At 42.0% G+C, this 19,957-nt stretch overlaps 1 protein-coding gene across 2 annotated transcripts in view; it reads left to right on the plus strand.

The window, feature by feature from the left end:
- The window catches only part of LOC126146628 (alpha-(1,3)-fucosyltransferase 7-like), a 389,818-nt gene that overhangs the window by 354,600 nt on the left and 15,261 nt on the right, over positions 1-19,957 (plus strand). For both annotated transcript variants that reach the window (XM_049915634.1, XM_049915633.1), the window contains exons 4-5: positions 1,589-1,849; positions 12,363-12,578. In XM_049915634.1, coding sequence (XP_049771591.1) covers positions 1,589-1,849; positions 12,363-12,578 — 477 coding nt within the window. The remainder of the gene's footprint in view (positions 1-1,588; positions 1,850-12,362; positions 12,579-19,957) is intronic.

Here is a 19,957-nt window from a genome sequence, read left to right on the forward strand (position 1 = left end):
TTCTTTCATTTTATTCACGTCTCGTCTCCTTATTTTCCTATCTTTCCTTCTAAATGATGGCACCATTTTAACCACCGTAGGCTTTCAGTTTTATTCCTTTAATGCACTATACATATAAATTACATTACTGGCCAGTTTCGGCCTTAGGCCATTATCGACTGTTTGATATTGGTGAATTGTCTACCACATTTAAAAATTTTGTCTCGTGTTACGTGGGGAAAGACGTTCCCAGACGTACACATCTCGAATGTTACAAATTTGGTCTTGTATATACCACTCAGCGTACAAGAACAACTTTCACAACACTTAATGTACGAAGACCTTACTAACAGGAAGGTTACTAGCCTTTGCACATTCATTTAACAGCACACCGTGTACTTTCCACACTCATACATACACATAACAGATTTTGCATGAACCATTCAGCATGCACAAAGTTTGCGCAAAAATTGTGCCAATAATTCTTAATCTAGAGAAAGAGGAATCGAAAATGGACAGTTGTGCTCACATTTTAAGCAACACTGATAATGATACAGAATTTTTACGCCGCGTGATTACTTGTGGTGAATTATAGGTTTTTTTTAACTACGATTCTGAAACAAAGTCTTAAGCGATGCATTGGAAGCGCCCATCTTTATTTTTTTTGGTTCACTGGGTCCGCGAAAATTTTTCGTGAACAAGTAAGAAAAAAGACTCGATTTGTGGTTCAAAAATGGCTCTGAGCACTATGGGACTTAACTGCTCAGGTCATCAGTCCCCTAGAACTTAGAACTACTTAAACCTAATTAACCTAAGGACATCACACACATCCATGCCCGAGGCAGGATTCGAACCTGCGACCGTAGCGGTCGCGTGGCTCCAGACTGTAGCGCCTAGAACCGCTCGACCACTCCTGCCGGCTCGATTTGTGGAACGGAAAGTCTTGGATGCTTCAATAACACAATGCGGCAGCCCATTCTGCCTTGCCTGTAAAGGCGTCCTTTACGAAATATGCGGCATCACACGTCGTATTCGCCCACCTGCCCTCCCCTCCCCCCCCCCCCCCTCTGTGCCGGCCGGGTTGCCCGAACGGTTCTAGGCGCTACAGTCTGAAACCGCACGACCGCAGGTTCGAATCCTGCCTCGGACATGGATGTGTGTGATGTCCTTAGGTTAGTTAGGTTTAAGTAGTTCTACGTTCTATGGGACTGATGACCTCAGCATGTAAGTCCCATAGTGCTCAGAGCCATTTGAACCATTTAAACCCCCTCCCCTCCGCCATGTGACTCTTTTGATTTCCTAAGGTCAAATTGGCGTTTAAGGGGACAGGATTCAACAGTGTGGAAGCAGAGAAAACAAAAGCGATGGAGGTTGTCAACACGCTGACGGAACCGGACTTCCAGCACTGCCTGAGCAATGGAAAACTTAACATTGTAGAGAATCGGCAAGGAGAGTACACTGGAGGTGACAAACTTTGTAATGTACGGGTGATCAATAAAATGTTTTGTGGCACCAGTCCGGTTGTTTAACTGCCACAGCTCGTATTACTGGTTTACATGAATGTAGGGTGGTATTAGTGTTTAATGCAGCTGTCCTCTTCGCTGCGCAGGCTGTCGCCGTGGGAGGGGTGCGCCGTGTCTAACTGCCGGCTGACGTACGCGGATGTGGACCTGGCGGTGGCCGACGCGGTGGTCTTCCACCTGCACCGCACAGAGTCGCCGGCCGCGCTGCCCGCCAGGGGGCCGCAGCACGCGCACCAGCGCTGGGTCTTCCTCACCGACGAGAGCCCCCTGCACACCTTCCTCAAGGCTCGCAAGGGCACCAAGCTCTCAAACTTCGACGGCCTCTTCAACTGGTCTATGACGTACAGGTTCGCCACACATCTGTTGCGTCTTGCTCCTCTGTTATTTCTATTTAACACTGACTTACCTCGTACGCTGCGCTCGTAACACTTCTACCTTGTAAACTACGGCAAATTGACGGATATAAAATTGACAGTAATACAACTTTCATTGAACTTGTACCTACAACCAATCCTTCAAAGATTGGGGTATATCGGCTTAAGCAGAAGAAACTAACGATCAAACTCCGAAAACAATTTATTGGACTGTTCAATTAACCAAAACAAATTCTCCAAGTATAGCGCCAACACAAAACAGCGATCCGTCTTCGAATCCGAACTGCATACAAGAATAATATAGAAAACAACTGAAATAATTTCCTACTAGTCTCCGCCAGAGACTTCTCCGATATACCAAGTCTAATCCAGATATCGGTGAGAAGATCCAAGCCGGGCTGCTGGATAGCTATCCACGTCTGCAGGCGGTCGACGAACTGCCCATGTGCGGCCGAGCGCCGGCCTTTGTAGCGCTTGGGCGGATGAGTACCTCGGAACTATTTTCCATCACGTGGTTTGACGGGTGAAAATAGTTCCGGGATCTGCAGCGACCTCTTCCTTATGTTTATGTGGGTCGGTAGTGGCCCCTGGTGGCCGCTGGTGTCTTTTCTGTGTTGTTGTTGTTGTGGCTGTTCATCAATATTGCCTGTCGGTTGCGTAGTGCTTCGGTGTGCCTGCGAAGTGGGCAACCCGTGGCTGCAGGCTGTCAGTTAGGTTGCTGATACTCTAGGCACCGTGATGTCTGGTGGAGAAGGCCACAGCAGATTGTATACCATCTCAATCTGTCAATTTTACATATTTATTGTACTTTTGTACAATTTCGGCTTTGGGGCTTATTCAAGTATGTGGACATTTGTAGACAATACCCTTATCAAAAATCAGCGATGTTACATTATGCGCCGGCCGCGGTGGTCTAGCGGTTCTGGCGCTGCGGTCCGGAACCGCGGGACTGCTACGGTCGCAGGTTGGAATCCTGCCTCGGCCATGGGTGTGTGTGATGTCCTTAGGTTAGTTAGGTTTAAGTAGTTCTAAGTTCTAGGCGACTTATGACCTAAGATGTTGAGTCCCATAGTGCTCAGAGCCATTTTACATTATGCCATACTAGTCTCTTGCACATGTTCTCTTGAAGATTGTTGCAGCCATTGCACTTGTGAGGGTAAATGTCATAATTGTAATAAAAGCCTGTACCATGTCAGTGTCATGCCCACGTTAACTATTATCCGGTCATAATGTGTAAGTCGTGTGTAACGTACACCGGTATTAATGATGCTAGTGCTACACGTTACATTACAATTCCAACATTTGTCCTCATTCTGTCCTCCTGAGGATAAAATTCAAATGCAGATGTGCAAAAGACTAATAAGTACATTGTGGGATAGTATTCCACGTATCATCTCTTCCTAGAGAGTCTAGAGCCACTCTCTGATTTTAGTCAAAAAGTTACTATGCGTTTTCGTCCTTTATTTGTCGCCTAGGCTGGCTGGAGCTACTCTCCATTGCTTAGTTTATCGCATCCTGTCTACACGTCCGTGTCTCCATTGCGGCTTTGTGCCGTCGTCTGCTCACCTATATGTTGGTATCCTCACCGTGGCTGTGTTTCGTCTCATGCTCGTCTATATGTCAGACTACTCACCTCCATGTCAGACGTCTCTTCTCATCACGTTTGCGTCCTCATGGCCTCCTGGTGACCAGCAGTGCCGTCCTTCACGTCACTAACCTCAAACTCATCCTTTCGCTTCCATAGAATTGCCACTCTCCAGATGAACTCCCAACTAATACTTTCATCTAGTCTCTAAAGCCCTCCTTACCCCCCCCCCCACCCCCACTCTGTACCATACCCTGCCAACATGTGCCTTTACAGCAACATCCTCAGAACAGTCTACTGCTACCCTAACAAGAGTAAATACCCAAGGAGCAACTGTAGCTACACCATCACAAAACTATCCCGAGTGAACTGTAATGTCTTGAGGTAACCTCCAATACCGACTCATTCCACCATCTCCCAGGACATAGCAATCCGCCACCTCCTATCCTGCTGGAACCAAAACGCCTTCTAAACTAAATACAGACATTATCTCTAACATCATCCCCAAAATCCCATACAAAACCCAGTAACACTGAATATTTGGATACAATATCTACTCCTCCTCTACCTTTTCCTACGTTTCACACCTTCATCTTCACCCACCCAGAACCGGAATTTCAGAACGCCAGAACCTTAATTCTAGAAAACAAAAAATACATCCCAAACTGTACCATCCAGTAAATAATCCCCAGGAACCATTTGGTCCTGATAAAATCCACTAGTCCCAACAGTTACTCCAATCTCCTTCATAAACTCCCATGTATTACCTTCGGTCCCAAACAGCTTCTCTCGGAATCCCCCAGGTCAAACAACCATGACCTCTCCGCCATCTGCCCACCATCACTGCTATGGCCACGAAGGTCAAACCTGAGACCACAGGTGAGGTGGTAAAATCCGAACGCAACCCCCATCATGACATGGAAATCTTTAAAGCTCTCTGAATCAAAAGTGATTCGTTTAAATAGGAGCCCTGTTTTACTATCGCCCTAGTAAAGCTGAACCTTCAAAATCCTCATCGAAATTCTGGTCCTGCCTTTGCCAAAAATACCTAATCTACTCGTATAATCATCTCATCACCGATTGTACAAATCCACCAAACTGCTCCCATTGCAGAAGCCCTCACCCCCTAAAATATTCCCCCAGTCTTTTCTCCTCTCTCACCTGCAACACCTGCGACCATTTCCATCCCACTTATTCCTCTAAATGTAAACCCAAACCTCCGCCCACAAAACCAAAATTGTCTGTACCCATTCGTCCGATGGTAGTCCCATCCATCCTAACAGTTGCCTCCGCCCAGATCTCAGTGCTGAAGGATAATCAGATTGATTCATAATCATCGTTTCGCCAACGACTTGCTCTTTCCAAAGATCACACAGCCTCAAATCAATCTCCCTTCCAGGCAGGACAAGTTACACCTATACATACAAGCCTGCTATTCCCACGACCAGAGCCGGCCGGAGTGGCCGAGCGGTTAAAGGCGCTGCAGTCTGGAACCGCACGACCGCTGCGGTCGCAGGTTCGAATCCTGCCTCGGGCATGGATGTGTGTGATGTCCTTAGGTTAGTTAGGTTTAAGTAGTTCTAAGTTCTAGGGGATTTATGACCACAGCAGTTGAGTCCCATAGTGCTCAGAGCCATTTGAACCATTTGAACCCACGACCAGATACATTTTGTTGTTAACCACTTTGAGACCCCAGTTTAAACTGTTCACTGTTCTCGCCGCTGCCTAAACATCTTAATGGCGTTGGAGCAGTATAACATCCTGTTCCATAATATGCATTTCTTTTTAACAAACAAACAATTATTTACGTACACTTGCACACCTTCTTGCAACGCCGAGTCCACACCTTCATCTTCAATGAAACATTCCTCCAACGTTATCACACCATCCAAACTGATCTGATAGGGAGCTACGTGGTGGAGTGGCGCTCTCTAATTTCAACGAATTTATTTTAATATTTAAAAAAAACAGGGCGTGGAATCAGCTTTAACACTTTCTTTCACAATACAAGACGTCCACATTGCATGAAAGAAAATAATAATTTCGATCGAAATGAATTTGATTAAAAACAGCTCCAACAAAAAGCAATTACTAAAAATCACAGTTACAATCCTTAAGGTGTTTAAGTAAATTCCTCACCAAATTAAATTTAGAAAACTTAATGTTGATTCATGAACTTGAAAAAATAAACCTTCAATATTTAAAAAATAAATGTTCTTTAAAGGAAACAAAATACAAGAATCTGACAGGTATTCCATTGGGTCCTGCTGCAGATTTATTGATTTCAAATGTTTCTCAACACCACTGAAACTGATTTCTGTATCACTCATATTGACAGTAATGTGAGAATCAAAATGGGGCAATATGCCTCTGTTATCTTTTCTAAAGGAACATTAAAAAACAGAGCTTAACATTTCTTCTTTTGACTTGCTACCCTCTATTTCAGTTCCTGTGTTATCTACAAGTGTCTGGAAACTAAATTTAGAGTCACTGACAGCCTTTAAATATGACCAGAAATTCTTTGTATTTTTTCAGATGGCATTTCATTACAGATAACAGTGTCACCTGCAAAATTTCTGTAGTTATTATTACTATTGCTTGCAAGTTCATTTTAACATTAACAGCAAGGGTCCCAAACACACTTTACTGGGACACGCCTGAAATTATTTCTACGTTTGGCAATGATGCTTGATCCAACCTAATATATAGTGTCCATCCTACCAAGAAAATCTAGATCGAGTCACAGATTTAGTTTGTTACCCCATATGACAGTACATTCGCAAATTTAAGTGTTGGCGTGGTACTGAGACGAATACTTTCTGGATTGCAAGAAATACTGCATTTAGCTAATTCCCGTGTTCCATGGCTTTCAGGATGTCATATGGCAGAAGTGGGGGTTGGATTACTCGTGACCATTGTTTACAGAATCGATGCTGGTTAGCATACAGGTCATTCATTTCGAGATACGTTATTATGTCTGAGTTCATAATATGTTCTAAGATACTGGATCGCTTCTGCTGCACTTTTTGCAAACGGATGACACGTGTGCTTGCTGTAAATCACTTGACGTACTTACTTATTCCAGTGATCTGCGATATGCGTCTGCCTTGATGAATTTTTGCTTGTAGTATACAGTATCCTCATACCCCAAGAAAGTGTAATAGGACCACTAATGTCTAAATATACATAAGCGATTTATCAGATAAAATTGTGGGAAAGTAAATCATACACAACTACTGGGACCAATTCTAAAGTTTGGAAACGTTTCCCCCCATCCCGTACATGTCCATAATAAACTGACGTTAGTAATTTTTAAGGAGATTCAATCACTCATTCTCATATCGTTTTTTGATTTGATTCGGGTGTATGTACTTCCCAGGCACACTTATGAAACAGATTTAGCACATATCGGTCATACCCCAAAAGGATACTGCGTGTGTCCTGAGAAACCACATTCAACCAAACAAGGCACCGAAATATTCTAACACTTTATGTCAGTTCTACCATAGGGGAAGAGTCAGCGTGGGCAGGACGCCACCTGTTAACCACATTCTCTTTGTATTAATAAAAATGGAAGGAATTCATTTGACAAACATCCGAAATAGCCGCCTTCCTATATCCAGATAATCTGAATGAGCGAGCTACTACTTCAGAAGCTATCAAATGGCTTCATTGAGTCATTTTGTTCTGGTACGGTAGTTGAGTTTTATGACGTCACTGCTATAAAGTTAAGACAACAGGGCGTTCCGGATTAGCTTTCAGTCAATTTCAAAGCGAATATTGCTGATATCCAGGGTCCTGTGTCCTTCTTGCAAAAAAGCTACACAAACGAGGAAACGTAAGGACAACGTAGAACCGAGTTACAAAGAGACTGTGATTGCGGTACCTTTGATCTCCTGTGAGGAATGAAATTTTAATGAACAAACGCCTGTTCAACATAGAGGCAATTATTTTCTAAAGCGTCTTTCCTTCTTTGACCTTGTATTTTACGTCTTTTACTTTTCTCTATCTGTGCAGGGGAGGAGCACACCTAACTACTAGTAGGGGAATGATTCTAGATAGTAAAATGCAGTATATTAGATGCATAATATCTCTGTGCTGTCTGCTCTTCCATTGTCGCAGATATGCCATCTGTAACCTGTTTAACAAGGTAGAACATACGGACATTTATAAGTCTCTAAGGCACACTACAGTGCCTTGATGACGGTTCTGAGATGCAAAGAATTTAAGCGCAAGCAAGTAGATGATCGACCAAAAATGACCACCCCACATCATGTTCCTATCTCGCATCAACTGCGTAATGAAATTTAGCTATCCGTAAAAAACTTCCGTCTGGGGAGAAGCAGTTTTCTAACAAACTAACAGAAATATTTGCCTGTATTCCAGACAACCATATCCGTGTGTCTTCGCTCACTTGGGTACTGGTATGGTGCGGGGGGGGGGGGGGGGGGAGCAGTGTATTGGTTTCTTGGTTTCACATGTTACTGTTAAACAGAGGCGGTTTACACATATAGTACGTGTAGCACATCCTACGGGCCCGACGTTATGTGTGTATGTGGAGGGTTGGGGGCGCACTGATCTGCCTTTTTTTTCGGAAGAAAATTATTCGTTAACATTCTTGTTAAACCAAACTACAGCAGCTGCTGAGTAATCATGTATCAGTGCAGCCGGTTTCGCAACAGAGTTACATCATCAGGTACATCTGTCTGGGGAGAGAGAAACTGGATAAAACTTAAAAAATTTTTGGACAAGGGATCCATTGAAATCAATACGTAACTCCATTGATGTTTAGATACTAAATATATCAAATGGACAATAAATCTCAAGAGAATCGGGTACGCAGTCACCAGAAACTGACACTAAAATCACTTACAGTTAAATGTAGTGGTCATTGGACGCCCAGATCAGTCTGTCATGTTGTATTAAAAAGTCCTTGAAAAGGAATGACAGTAAAAATGAGAGTGCTGAAATTAAGGAGTCAGTCACGGTGCCTCAAGAAACATGGAGAATAGCATAATAAAACATATCACCTGGATCAATGAATGAATATGGCTCGTGAAAGTCTGTTGCATCATGCTGACCTGAAAAAAAACATATTATTGTGTAGGGCTATAAAATTGACGATACTATAGTGGTACTAGAGTGATATAATCTAGTGTGTCGTGAAGATCTGTTGCACTGTGTAGGCCTATGAAATTCACTATATTGCAGGTGTACTGGAGTGATATAAGCTACAGTTAAGCACAGTTCTTTATCCGATTGATATAGTTTTGTAATATTATTGGCCAGATTTCGGTTCAGGATTGGGGTATTTACCATGATCGTCTCCTTGGCTGTCTCCTTCATCCCGGCAGTTTGATGTTCTTTCTCACTCGTTTTAAAGGACAATTTAATACAACTCGACTGAGAGTGTTGGAGACATTTAATAACCTCTACATTTCGCTGTAAATGATATTAATTTGAGTATTCAACTTATTGCCTACCCGATTCTCTTGGAAGTTATTGTCTGCTCCATATGTTTAGTATCTAACCAAAAATGAAGTTTCACTTGACCTTAGACAATTTTATAAAAACTTTTCTCCAAACTGTTTTTTTCTATTCAGATGCACCAGATGATACAACCTAACAGTTACGTAACCGGTTGTACTAATAAAGGATTATTCAACAGCTGCTGCGGGTTTGTTTAACAAGATTGTATTCTTAGAGCTGTGGTTGCCCGCATTATGAACTTTGTTGCTATAAGTAAGCAGCTTCGGAATGAAAATAACCCTGTGGAGATTATGTGTACGTGATTGTGGAGTGCTTCATGATCCTTTCGTTGGTAATAAGACACGTACCGGGGTTGAATAAGAAATACACGCTTGAACATAAGTGCAGATGCTATACGAGTCTGCCGTTGGTGCTGTTGTATTTGACCACGGACGTCACATGTGCAGTGCCCGCAATACGTTGAAATGTCATCAGCGGTCAGAACAGTGTTCGGCGTAGTTGTGTATGCCTTATGTCGGAGTTAACTGAAAAAAATGGTTCAAATGGCTCTGAGCACTATGGGATTTTCCATTTGAGGTCATCAGTCCCCTAGAACTTAGAACTACTTAAACCTAACTAACCTGAGGACATTACACACATCCATGCCAGAGGCAGGATTCGAACCTGCGACCGTAGCGGTCGCGCGGTTCCAGACTGAAGCGCCTAGAACCGCTCGGCCACACCCTCCGGCGGAGTTAACTGAATCCGAACGTGCGCAACTTGTTGATGACAGTATGGGGAGTGCTTCCGTAACCAAGTTAGTCGAAGCGTCTGGTGTCTCCAGAGGCACCGTGTCGTAGATTTATCCCACATACAGGGAAAGTGAATAACCGTCTTATGCTAAGTCACAGCGCAGATGAAAAAGTGTGTTGAGTGTTCGTGACAGAAAAATGTTAATTGAAGAGGTTTGTGACGAAAAATAAGAGGACGACCGCTGCAAAAGTCACTGCAGAAATGAATGTAGCACTCGCGAATCCCGCCAGCACCAACACAACGCGAAGAAAAGTCCTGAAGAAAGGAATCGCAAGGTGAGCTGCAATTCCAAAACCAAAAATCAGTGATTCAAATGCCCGTAACATGAAAACATGGTGCCGGAGCCATAAAACCTGGACTATGGAGCAATGGTAGGTAGTCGTTTGGTTGGATGAGTCTTGTTTCTTGCTATTTCCACCTTCTGGCCGATTTTACGTCAGCCGTACGCCGTCCCAAGCCTACGATGCAGACTGCTTGCTGACAAGACTGAAACATGCATGGTGTTCGGTAATAATTGGCGCAGCCATAACATGCTATTCCATGTATCCCATGGTTACCGTGCAATGTCAAGGATAATATGACCATTTTGGATGGTCAGGTCCATCCCATTGTACTATGTTTGTTTTCCAGTGGCGATGCTCTGTTCCAAGATTACAGAGCCCCTTTTCATACATCTCGCATCGTCCAGGACTGGTTTTACGAACACGGGGATGAATTTTCACATTTTCCCCTGCCCACCAGTCACCAGATCTCAATATTATTGAGCCTGTGTGGTCTATTTTTGAGAATATTGTATTTGATCGATCTAGCCCTATCTTAGATTCATGAACTTGCTACTGTTTTGCAAGACTAACGATATAAGATTCCCTTGGAAACCATACAGCACCTGTATGTATTCATTCTAAGACAAGTCGAATCTGTTTTGAGGGAGTACAGCGCGTTAGGCATGGTAATTTGTTGTGTTTTTAATATTTCCATATTTTAATGCACTCCCTGTATGTTCGCATACAGTAATACGAACTTTTGGCAGTTGTGACGTCTATATCCCCTATCTGTTTAATGATACCCTATACCGGAAAGCTTTCGGGACTTGCACAAAAATACTATGGACCATGGGGTGGATATATAGCAGAGTGTGAGGGATCAAATGCAGCTGCATGTGTTTATACGAGTAGCTAGTTCAGTTCGTCTCTTTCTCAAAAGTGGAATCAAATCATCATCTTCTTCGATCCGAGAATGTCTGAAAACTGATTTGTTTTCTTATACATCATAGAAATTGTTTTGAGCATTACTGTATTCCTCATTGATTGAAATTCTTTGTACTTAACTTGTATTAATGCGATGTATATGGCCTGAAAAATTTCTTAGAATGTGGAAAACATTGGTACGTGATATGTCAATGCTGTCTTGAAGTCCTAAGTGAGAAATTTGTGAGATATTTCACGATTTTCACTGTCGCGTGAATAAATATGCTGTGGCCCAGATTTGTAATATTGTAAAAATGTAATTTTGAATATCATACTTTCACATGAAAAGATGGACCTGGTTATGTTCGTGGGCCACATGTGTTCCACGTCTCCGATTTTCAATACCGGTCAACTATAAATATTTTTGAAATTGCAAGTGTATTATTGACCATAACAAAAGAGAAATTTTGACCTTTTAGTCTTCAAACTGATGTAAAATTAAATTTAACTACGAAAAGGCCAAATCACTGGAAATAATAGATCAATGACATAAAGATGTGTTTATTTTCGAATTTTTGAAGATCACATTCGAATTAATTCGCTTTCTTTAAACCGAATTTTATGCATTATAGATTGGAGAAGGGATTTTATTTGATTTTAAAGTTTCCACCCTATTTATTATTTTCTCACCAAGTGTTAGAAGCAATTTTCAAATGTTCATTAGAAACCTTCTGCCGTACAGTCGGATTACCCTGTACTACTGTGTGTGCGTGTGCGCAGATCACGTGTATCTACATGGGTACTCTGCAAATCAAACTTAAATGCCTCGTAGAGGGTTCATAGAACCACTTCACAGTAATTCTCTATTATATCGAAATCGAACAGCACCCGGAAAAAACGAACACCTACATCTTTCCGTGCGAGCTCTGATTTCCTCTATTTTATTAAGATTATCGTTTCTCCTTATGTAGGTCGGCGTCAACAAAATATTTCCGCATTCGGAGGATAAAGTTGGGGATTGAAATTTCGTGAGAAGATGCCGCCGCTTTTGTTTTCAAGTTGTCCACGCCGAATCCTGTATCATGTACCTGATACTCTCTCCCCTATATCGGGATAATACAAAACGCGCAGCTCTTCTTTGAACTTTGTCGATGTTTTCCGTCAATCGCATCTTGTAGGGATCCCAGACCGCGCAGCAGTCCTCCAAAACAGTACGGACAAGCGTAATGTACGCAGTCTCTTTAGCAGATCTGTTACATTTTCTAAGTGTTCTGCCAATAAAACGCAGTCCTTAGTTTGCTTTCCCCGCAATATTTTCTGTATGTTCTTTCCAATTTAAGTTGCTCGTAATTATAATTCCTAGGTATTTAGTTGAATTTATGGCCTTTAGACTTGATAGTTTTATTCGTAACTGGCGTTGTGGCCGGCGCAGGATGGACTCTGACGTGCCGGTGCCGTACGGGCGCACGCTGGCGTTGCCCGCGGACGGCGGCCGCGGCTGGCAGCCCCCGGAGCCGCGGACGCGCCTCGCCGTCATCATGGGTTCCAACTGCGCCCGCAGCGGCAACCACCGCTGGGACTACGTCCGCCTCCTGCAGCAGCTGCTGCCCGGGCAGGTCGACGTCTACGGCCGCTGCGGCACTCTCAAGTGCGTACGCAGCCTCTCTGCTTAAACCGCTTCCGCTCTGATTAAAATGTGTGTCCAGCTATCGTGATTTAGGTTTTCGTAGTTTTCCCAAGTCGTTTGATACAGATGCCTAACAGAGCTTCTCATCTGTCTCATGTAAGCTCATCGTCAATGGGGCTTTGAATCCTAGTCTTTTGTGTTTTGTTTACTTTAAGGCGGATCCCATATCACCAGATGCAAAACCCTAATCTTCTTTCCTTTTTCCCCCTCTCCTTCTTCAACCACTTAATCCTTCCCATCTACTTTATATCCCTCTTATTTGTGGTTTTCATTGTTTGTGTTTCCCCTTCTCTTATTCTCCCTTCTTCGTAACCCCCGTTCTTTTTCTTCATGTGCGCTTTACCTCCTTTTCTTCCTCATACTTCTCATTCTCCTGCTCTCTACTTCCTTTTCTTCAAGTTCTATTCCTCCACTGTCTTCTCATGTCTTACCCCTCCACCTTTCTCTTTTTCCTGTACTCTTTTTGCTTCCTTTTCTTGTACTACTAATTTTCTTTCTACTCTTCTAGCTGTTCATTCTTTCTTATAGTCTACTCTACACCTCTCTGCTGCTCCTCCCGTTCCATTGTTTCTGTTCTCATTTCATGCATTTGATTGTTCCTCAATTTTGCTTTTCCCATTAGAATTGTTTGCTCTATTGTTTTCTTATCATACCACTTCTTTTATTTGTCACATCTTACTGTTCCCCTGTGTTAGTGTTCGACACTTCCCTTTTCCTGAATTTTAACTTCATTCTTTTAACAGGCTTTCTCCTCGTATTCACTTTCTGTTCTTGACTTTCTTCTCCCTGACCCTTTTTTCCTCCACATTCTTTCCTTCCCTCCTATCCTTCTTACATTATCCTCTTCCCCCATCATCATTTTGCCTCTTCTTCCTCTTCCTGTTAACTTATTCTCATTCTTGTTACTTCTCTTTGAGGATTTCTTATTACTTTTGTTGTTCTCATTACTTTGTTCTTATTTTCCACTATTCTTTCTTCCTCATCCTCCTCCTCTACTCGTCCTGCCACATCTTACCCTACTGTTTTCATCTCTTCATCCTTCTCCCTCAATGTACACATTCTTCTTGCTCTTCTTTTTGTCCAGCTTCTCTCTTCGTCCTCTTCCTTTCCAATTCAATTCCCCATCTGCTTCCTCATACGATAAATGTTAGAACCTCAAACAAATGAAGGTACTAATATATCTTGAAAATGTTAAATACGATTACATAAACGAAATTTCTTGTTAGCTCCCAAGTTGCACTTTTTATCTATTTCTGTCCTATTAGTAACATAATTGTTCTGTCTGATACAGTCAGCACAAAAATGTTACCATTCGTACAAAGATAGTGGCGTAAAGACAAAATGTAATTATATTGACGATCTGTTGCCTTTTTTCAGTGCTAAGTCGAGACTGAACTGATGGTGAGTGGCGTTATCTAACAAGAAACGCTTATATTGTGCTGTCCTACAGGAATTCCACTTTAAAAGAAAATAGGTGAATGACTACGAAACGTTTTCAACAGTGACAGTTGACTATTAGCTGTGATAAATTCCATTGAAGTCTCATAAGTATAATGATTGTTATTAAGCACATTAAATTACGCGGATTTCCTGTAATAAAACGGACCATAAGAAAAACTTGAGTGTGACTTTTCACTGGTGTCCGAGCACTTTTAATTAATTAATATGTTTCGCTTTCACAGCGTATAGATGGTTCATTTACATTGTTTTTGTAAAGGTATTTCACTAGTTATTGATCATTTTCCTTAGCAGTCGTATATCTTCGTTCGAGTATTATTCTGAGAGATAGATTCATACAGTCAGGTGGGTTCAACATATTGAAACTTTTTTTTAGCCTCAAAGCAACCTTCATAGGCCATAACAAACTTTTGTATAAAACTGCTGGAAAGTGTCATCGTAGGTTATTTTTCGAACCGTTTGAAACACTGGCATCGTAAGTCCTTAGATGTGCATCAGAATGTGATGCCAGTAGTTGTGCCCTCTGACCTTTGACTTTGCCTACCCATATCTCAAAATCTGAATCGAGATGGTAGCAGCGGATCTCAACTCTTGTGGTTATGGCAGGTGGAAATACTGCAACCTTGTTATAAGTTCACTAAAATCTGCCTTCATTTAACAGTTACGTTACCTTCTACTCGTCGATTAATTTTGCTGCACAAACATGAAACAGTTACTGAAGATACTAAAGTCTTGGTAAATGATGGCGATTTCAATGTCCATCATTTGCTGATACCAATGTCAGACATAGTCTTTGACTTTATGCAAGTCTCTGTCTTACTTTCTCGGCGTTGTCTGTCGCTGTGCCAGTTGACATTCTTCTTGAAGTCCAATATATTCGATTATGGAATGACATTGCAGCGATTGTTGGAAGCTCATAGACTCGAACATTATCCTCCAAATGATAAGAAAACTCTGTTTTTATCTTCACGCATTATCGTAGCTGAACAAGGTCGTAGAAAATAATGACAAGGGGACTACGTGGCAATCGGATTTTGGTACTTTGTTATATTTGTTGTACGTGAAGTTCAGAACTCAAACATCTACTACTGAAAGAAAACCGATGCAGTTCTCAAAATTTCTCGGGAAAATCGACTTTTGATGTTGCCTGAACTTCCGTCATACCCTACAACAAACCAGCAATTCTGGTGCGCCGTGTGGCTCTGAGGTAAACTCCTTATGTACTATATACGTGGCGTCGGTTCGATTCCCAAACATGGTAAAAGTTTAAACAAAGGTACGTGTTCCATGAACATTTCCGTGAAGCATAAAAATACGTAAGAATGAAAAAATTAATTTGTAATGTTTTTGTTAATCGGTAATTATGAATTTATGTTTGCAACAAAAACGAAATTTTTGTATACGATACATAATTAGAAATAATAAAACGTGAATTTTTCATAAAAATATCAATTATATATCTGTTAATTAACGTATATGTGATGAATTTTATATTTAAATGGCGTAAATATTCGAACTAAATGAAAAGAAACGAAAACTGCAATGCGTGAGACAAGAGTCAAACCAGAGATTATCAGTCTCGAGTGCTACAGATTTACCTCCACCTTTATGTATTTTACGCTTCATTGAAATGCTAATAGAACATGAATCTGTGTTTAAAATTTGCATAAACCAGGAATCGAACCGAAGACCCCTTTATGGGACGTGAGCATTCTACCACAGAGCTTTGCTGCCTTAGAGAAAAATCGATCTAACTTAGGATGCTAAAAGAAGTCAGAAAACTTTAAGGTCGATATTTTCGAGAATTTTTTAAAGTTACATCAAACTGCTTTGGCCAATTGATGTTTTATTTTTGAACTTCACGTACCATAAATATGTAAAACTACAAAAATCTGATTGCAGAGTGACGTACTTGCTAAAATGTCGTTGATGGTGTTTGTATAATATGCAGCCATTCGCTTTTTGAAGTTGATACTATTTATTGTACCGTTACCTATTTATCGAGTCGCTCTCGCTAGTCATCGGATGAACGTAGTACAGGAACATTATTTTATGGATTATGTGCAGGTAGATAAGAGGGGCCTGGTGCTGGCGAAAATAACAGAAATTTAGGCATCAGTTAACGATATATGCAGGGATGTGTTTATTATTACGATGTCTGTTCCTTCACACATGCATGCAAACAAAACCATGGTAATACTACCGTTGAACACGTTTGTCTCATTAATCCTGTTGCGGAAACTCAGGTAAGCTGTGAGCGGTGGGGCCGTAGACACTGTAGCATATGATGTTTGGATCGGTCCTGGAAGCATGCGTGGATAGCCAGTGTTGTTAAGGAAACCTGTCGCGATAATCGGGAAATCCGGGTTCGAATCCCAGTCCAGCACAAATTTTCATGTGTCACCAATAGATATGGTTTCGTTGCCTAATTCAGCTCATGTCAAAAATATTCACAGCTGCGACAAAATTTCACACTGTTTAGATGCACTTGGCTTTATAGTAAAAAACATAAATACTGGTATGTGTTCAGTTCTGTGCTATCTGTACGTTGGCGTCAGTAATAAACGTGCTTGCAGTGCTAAGAGCTGTACTTCACTGACGATTCTGATTTCGGATTTGTATTTGACTGTAGTTACCACATGGCTTTGTTTAAAGGAGATGCCGGATACTTCAAAATATCCACTTCACCGCGGCTCGAATTTGACGAAGCAAAAGCCTTTGCGTAGACGGAGAGTAACCAGAATACAAGCAGTACGTCGTTCCGCAGATCTGTCTCAGTCTTCAGCAGATCAATGGATTCCGAAACAGCAAGAAATCAGTTACACATCTGGCAGTCGCCAGTGTTTTCCGGAGGTGCTGGTCAAGACCAGACGAAATGTGTGAAAAGATTCGACCTAATTGCCAAATACAGCAGGTCGGATGACTTTATACGTTTGGAAAATGTATACTTTTAGCTGAACGACACGACCTAGCAGTGATCTGAGAACAACAAAAAGAAGCTCGACGCCTGGGACAAATTCCAGATCAGACTGAAGAAAACATTTGGTGGAATTTAGCTTGATATTCTCTTAGCGAAGAACAAGTGAAGAACGTAGCCCAAAGTCATGGGGAAACGATATCGTCTTACATATTTAATGATATGGCCCTATGCCACGCTGTGAATCAGAGTTTGCCAGAAGCTGACAAAATGTCACACTTGATGAAAATGATTCCAGAAGACATGTACCAAGCTCTTTAGGCAATGGATGTCATAGTAACAGAGGAATTCATCAAGGTGTGCCAGCGCAACACACTAGTTCGTTTTCGCTGTGAACGCCCAGGACTCGTACGCTTCTTCAGAGAAAGAAGGAGAGTTTTCGACGGCTACTACGCCGCCAGACGACAGCCTCACAACAGTCCTATTCACGCCAGTCAAGTGGAGACGATTATAGTCGATCTGTGGGACAAAGGCCACCACCGTGGCCTGGACGATGTCGCTACCCAACATGCCGTAGCCGTTCCTCACCGAAGTATAGAGGTACCAACCACTCGCCTAGCGAGTCGCCAATCTATGGACAAGAGGCCGAGACCGCCACTGATGAAAAATCTTCCAAGGGTGACAGTTAACAATACGTTAAGAAATCTCATTTGCGTTATCATCGACGGCCAATTTGTCCAGGCGATGGTCGACTCAGTGGTTTCTTTTTCTATGATGTCGAAGACTTGTCGTCCCCAGCTAAAGAAGACTATTATTTTCCGTGATACGAAGGCGATTGTGCTGAAAGTCACAAACGGCAAATATATCCAGTCGAAAAAAACGTGTACAGCAAAAATAACCACCAGTAACAGAATACAGCCATCGAATTTGTCGTTTTAACATAATGTAGTCATAATGTTGCCGGATGAGAGTTCCTGAAGGCACACAAACAGTCATAGACTGTGGAAGACCAGAGCTTCAAAGTGATGAAGCTATTCTAACGTGCAAATGTAACAAAGATTACTCTGGACTGTTGTTTACCATTTGAGATCCCACCGCCATCAACGAGAGGAGTTACAATTGTCAATTTAGATGCTCAGTAAACCTGTGAAGCTTTCGTCAATTGCAAAAATCTATTAAGGGTCACTATTAAAACCTGCATGCCAGCGACTATCGCAAGCTGATGAAGAAGAATTTTGGATCAGTAATTGCCTCGAGCAGCCACATTTTACTCCTGTATGAGCTTAGGATCAGCCGACTCAATCCACGAATGGCAGCTTATGGCCCTCGATGAAGAATCATGGTCCGCTACCATTACAGACAACGAAATGAAGGACGCTACTATTGAATTGCCAATAAGATCCGGCCTGTCCAAGGAACAATGTCGGCAACTATTAGCGCCAATTTATGGATGCTTTCAAATCTGAAGTGGAGAAAAGACAGATTATCCGGCAAATTATAAAACATTGGATTAAGATTGGGGATCATACATCTATTAGCCAGCGCTCATAAAGAGTATCATCGGCTGAAGGACGGGTAAGTCGGGTGGACGTGAAGAAGATACTGCAAGATGCCATCATTAAAATCTCAAGGAGTTCATCTTCCTCTCCTGTGGTCCTTGTGAAGGAGGCGACTGAACAAAATCACGAAAATTATTTCTTAACTACAGACATGCAGACAAGCCACTGACAAATCTAGGTTGACAAGATTGACGTGGAAGAGACTGCTTTCATAACACTTGACAGCCTGTATGATTTCAATTACATTCCGTATTTACTATGTGGCGCTCGAGACGTCTTTAATTGTATCATGGACAACCTGCCTCGACTCTTTAAATGAACGACGTTTCTTTTCTGTTTGATTGCACTGTTGATTTTCGAAAGCATTTGAAGAACAGCTAAGCCACATGACAACGTGTCGATGTGTGTTGTGACATGCCTTCGCCACATAAATAAAATATTTTGGAGACCTGGTGAACAGTGATGGAGTCTGTCGTCCCAATTCAGAGAAAATATGAACAGTCACAGATTGTTTCACAATCCTTGACACATTTGTAATGTGAGAAGTATACTTGGAATGTGCTCGTACTATTGACAATTCGTAAAGGACTTCAGTACTTAGACACGTCCCATGAAAGAACTATTGCTGCGAGACGCCGAATTTTCTTGGAACGAGGTGCAAGAAAGCTCTTTCATTGTACTTGCAAAGGCATTAACATCATCTCCAGTCCTACCATTGTATTCGAGAATGCCGAGACAGAAATTCATGCATCGCTAGTGTGTATGGGAGAGGTGCAGTTCTGGTACAAATTCGGAAAAGGTGCTGAACTCGTGATAGCTTACGCTTCCAGATTACTCTCCAAGTCCGAGATGAACAACTCTACAACGGAAAAAGAATGCTTTGCAGTTGTGTGGCCATCAAAAAAATCTGATCGTATTTGTTTGGCAAACCACTCATCATTGTGGCATCCCACCAGTCGCTGTGCTGGCTCACTAGCCAGAAGGATCCGTTGTATCAACTGGTGAGATGGACATTGAGGCTCCACGAGTACTATGTCACAGTGGTATACAAAAGTGAAGGCAAACACAAGGACATCGACTGTGTTTCAAAGAATCCCTTGGAGGAACACAGTAGGGTGGATGGTATCTGTCATCATTGCATTAACTGACGTTGCTGCTGAACACAGGTAAAATCCAGCATTGCTGACTACAACAGAGTCACTTAAGAAGGAGGAACCGATTAAAGGAGAATTCTAATTAATAGATGCAATATTGTATAAGAGGAGCTATGATGCAACAGGGCAGATATGGTTGCTCGTCATCTCAGCTCATCTATTGCCAGCTATCCTGAAGTATTTACACGATGCTCCAACATCTGGTCGCCTGGAGTTTGTTAAAAATATAGACAGCATAAGGCGCAGGTATTA

The sequence above is a fragment of the Schistocerca cancellata genome, chromosome 2 (genome assembly GCF_023864275.1).
Source record: "Schistocerca cancellata isolate TAMUIC-IGC-003103 chromosome 2, iqSchCanc2.1, whole genome shotgun sequence".
Classification (NCBI taxonomy): Eukaryota; Metazoa; Arthropoda; class Insecta; order Orthoptera; family Acrididae; genus Schistocerca; species Schistocerca cancellata.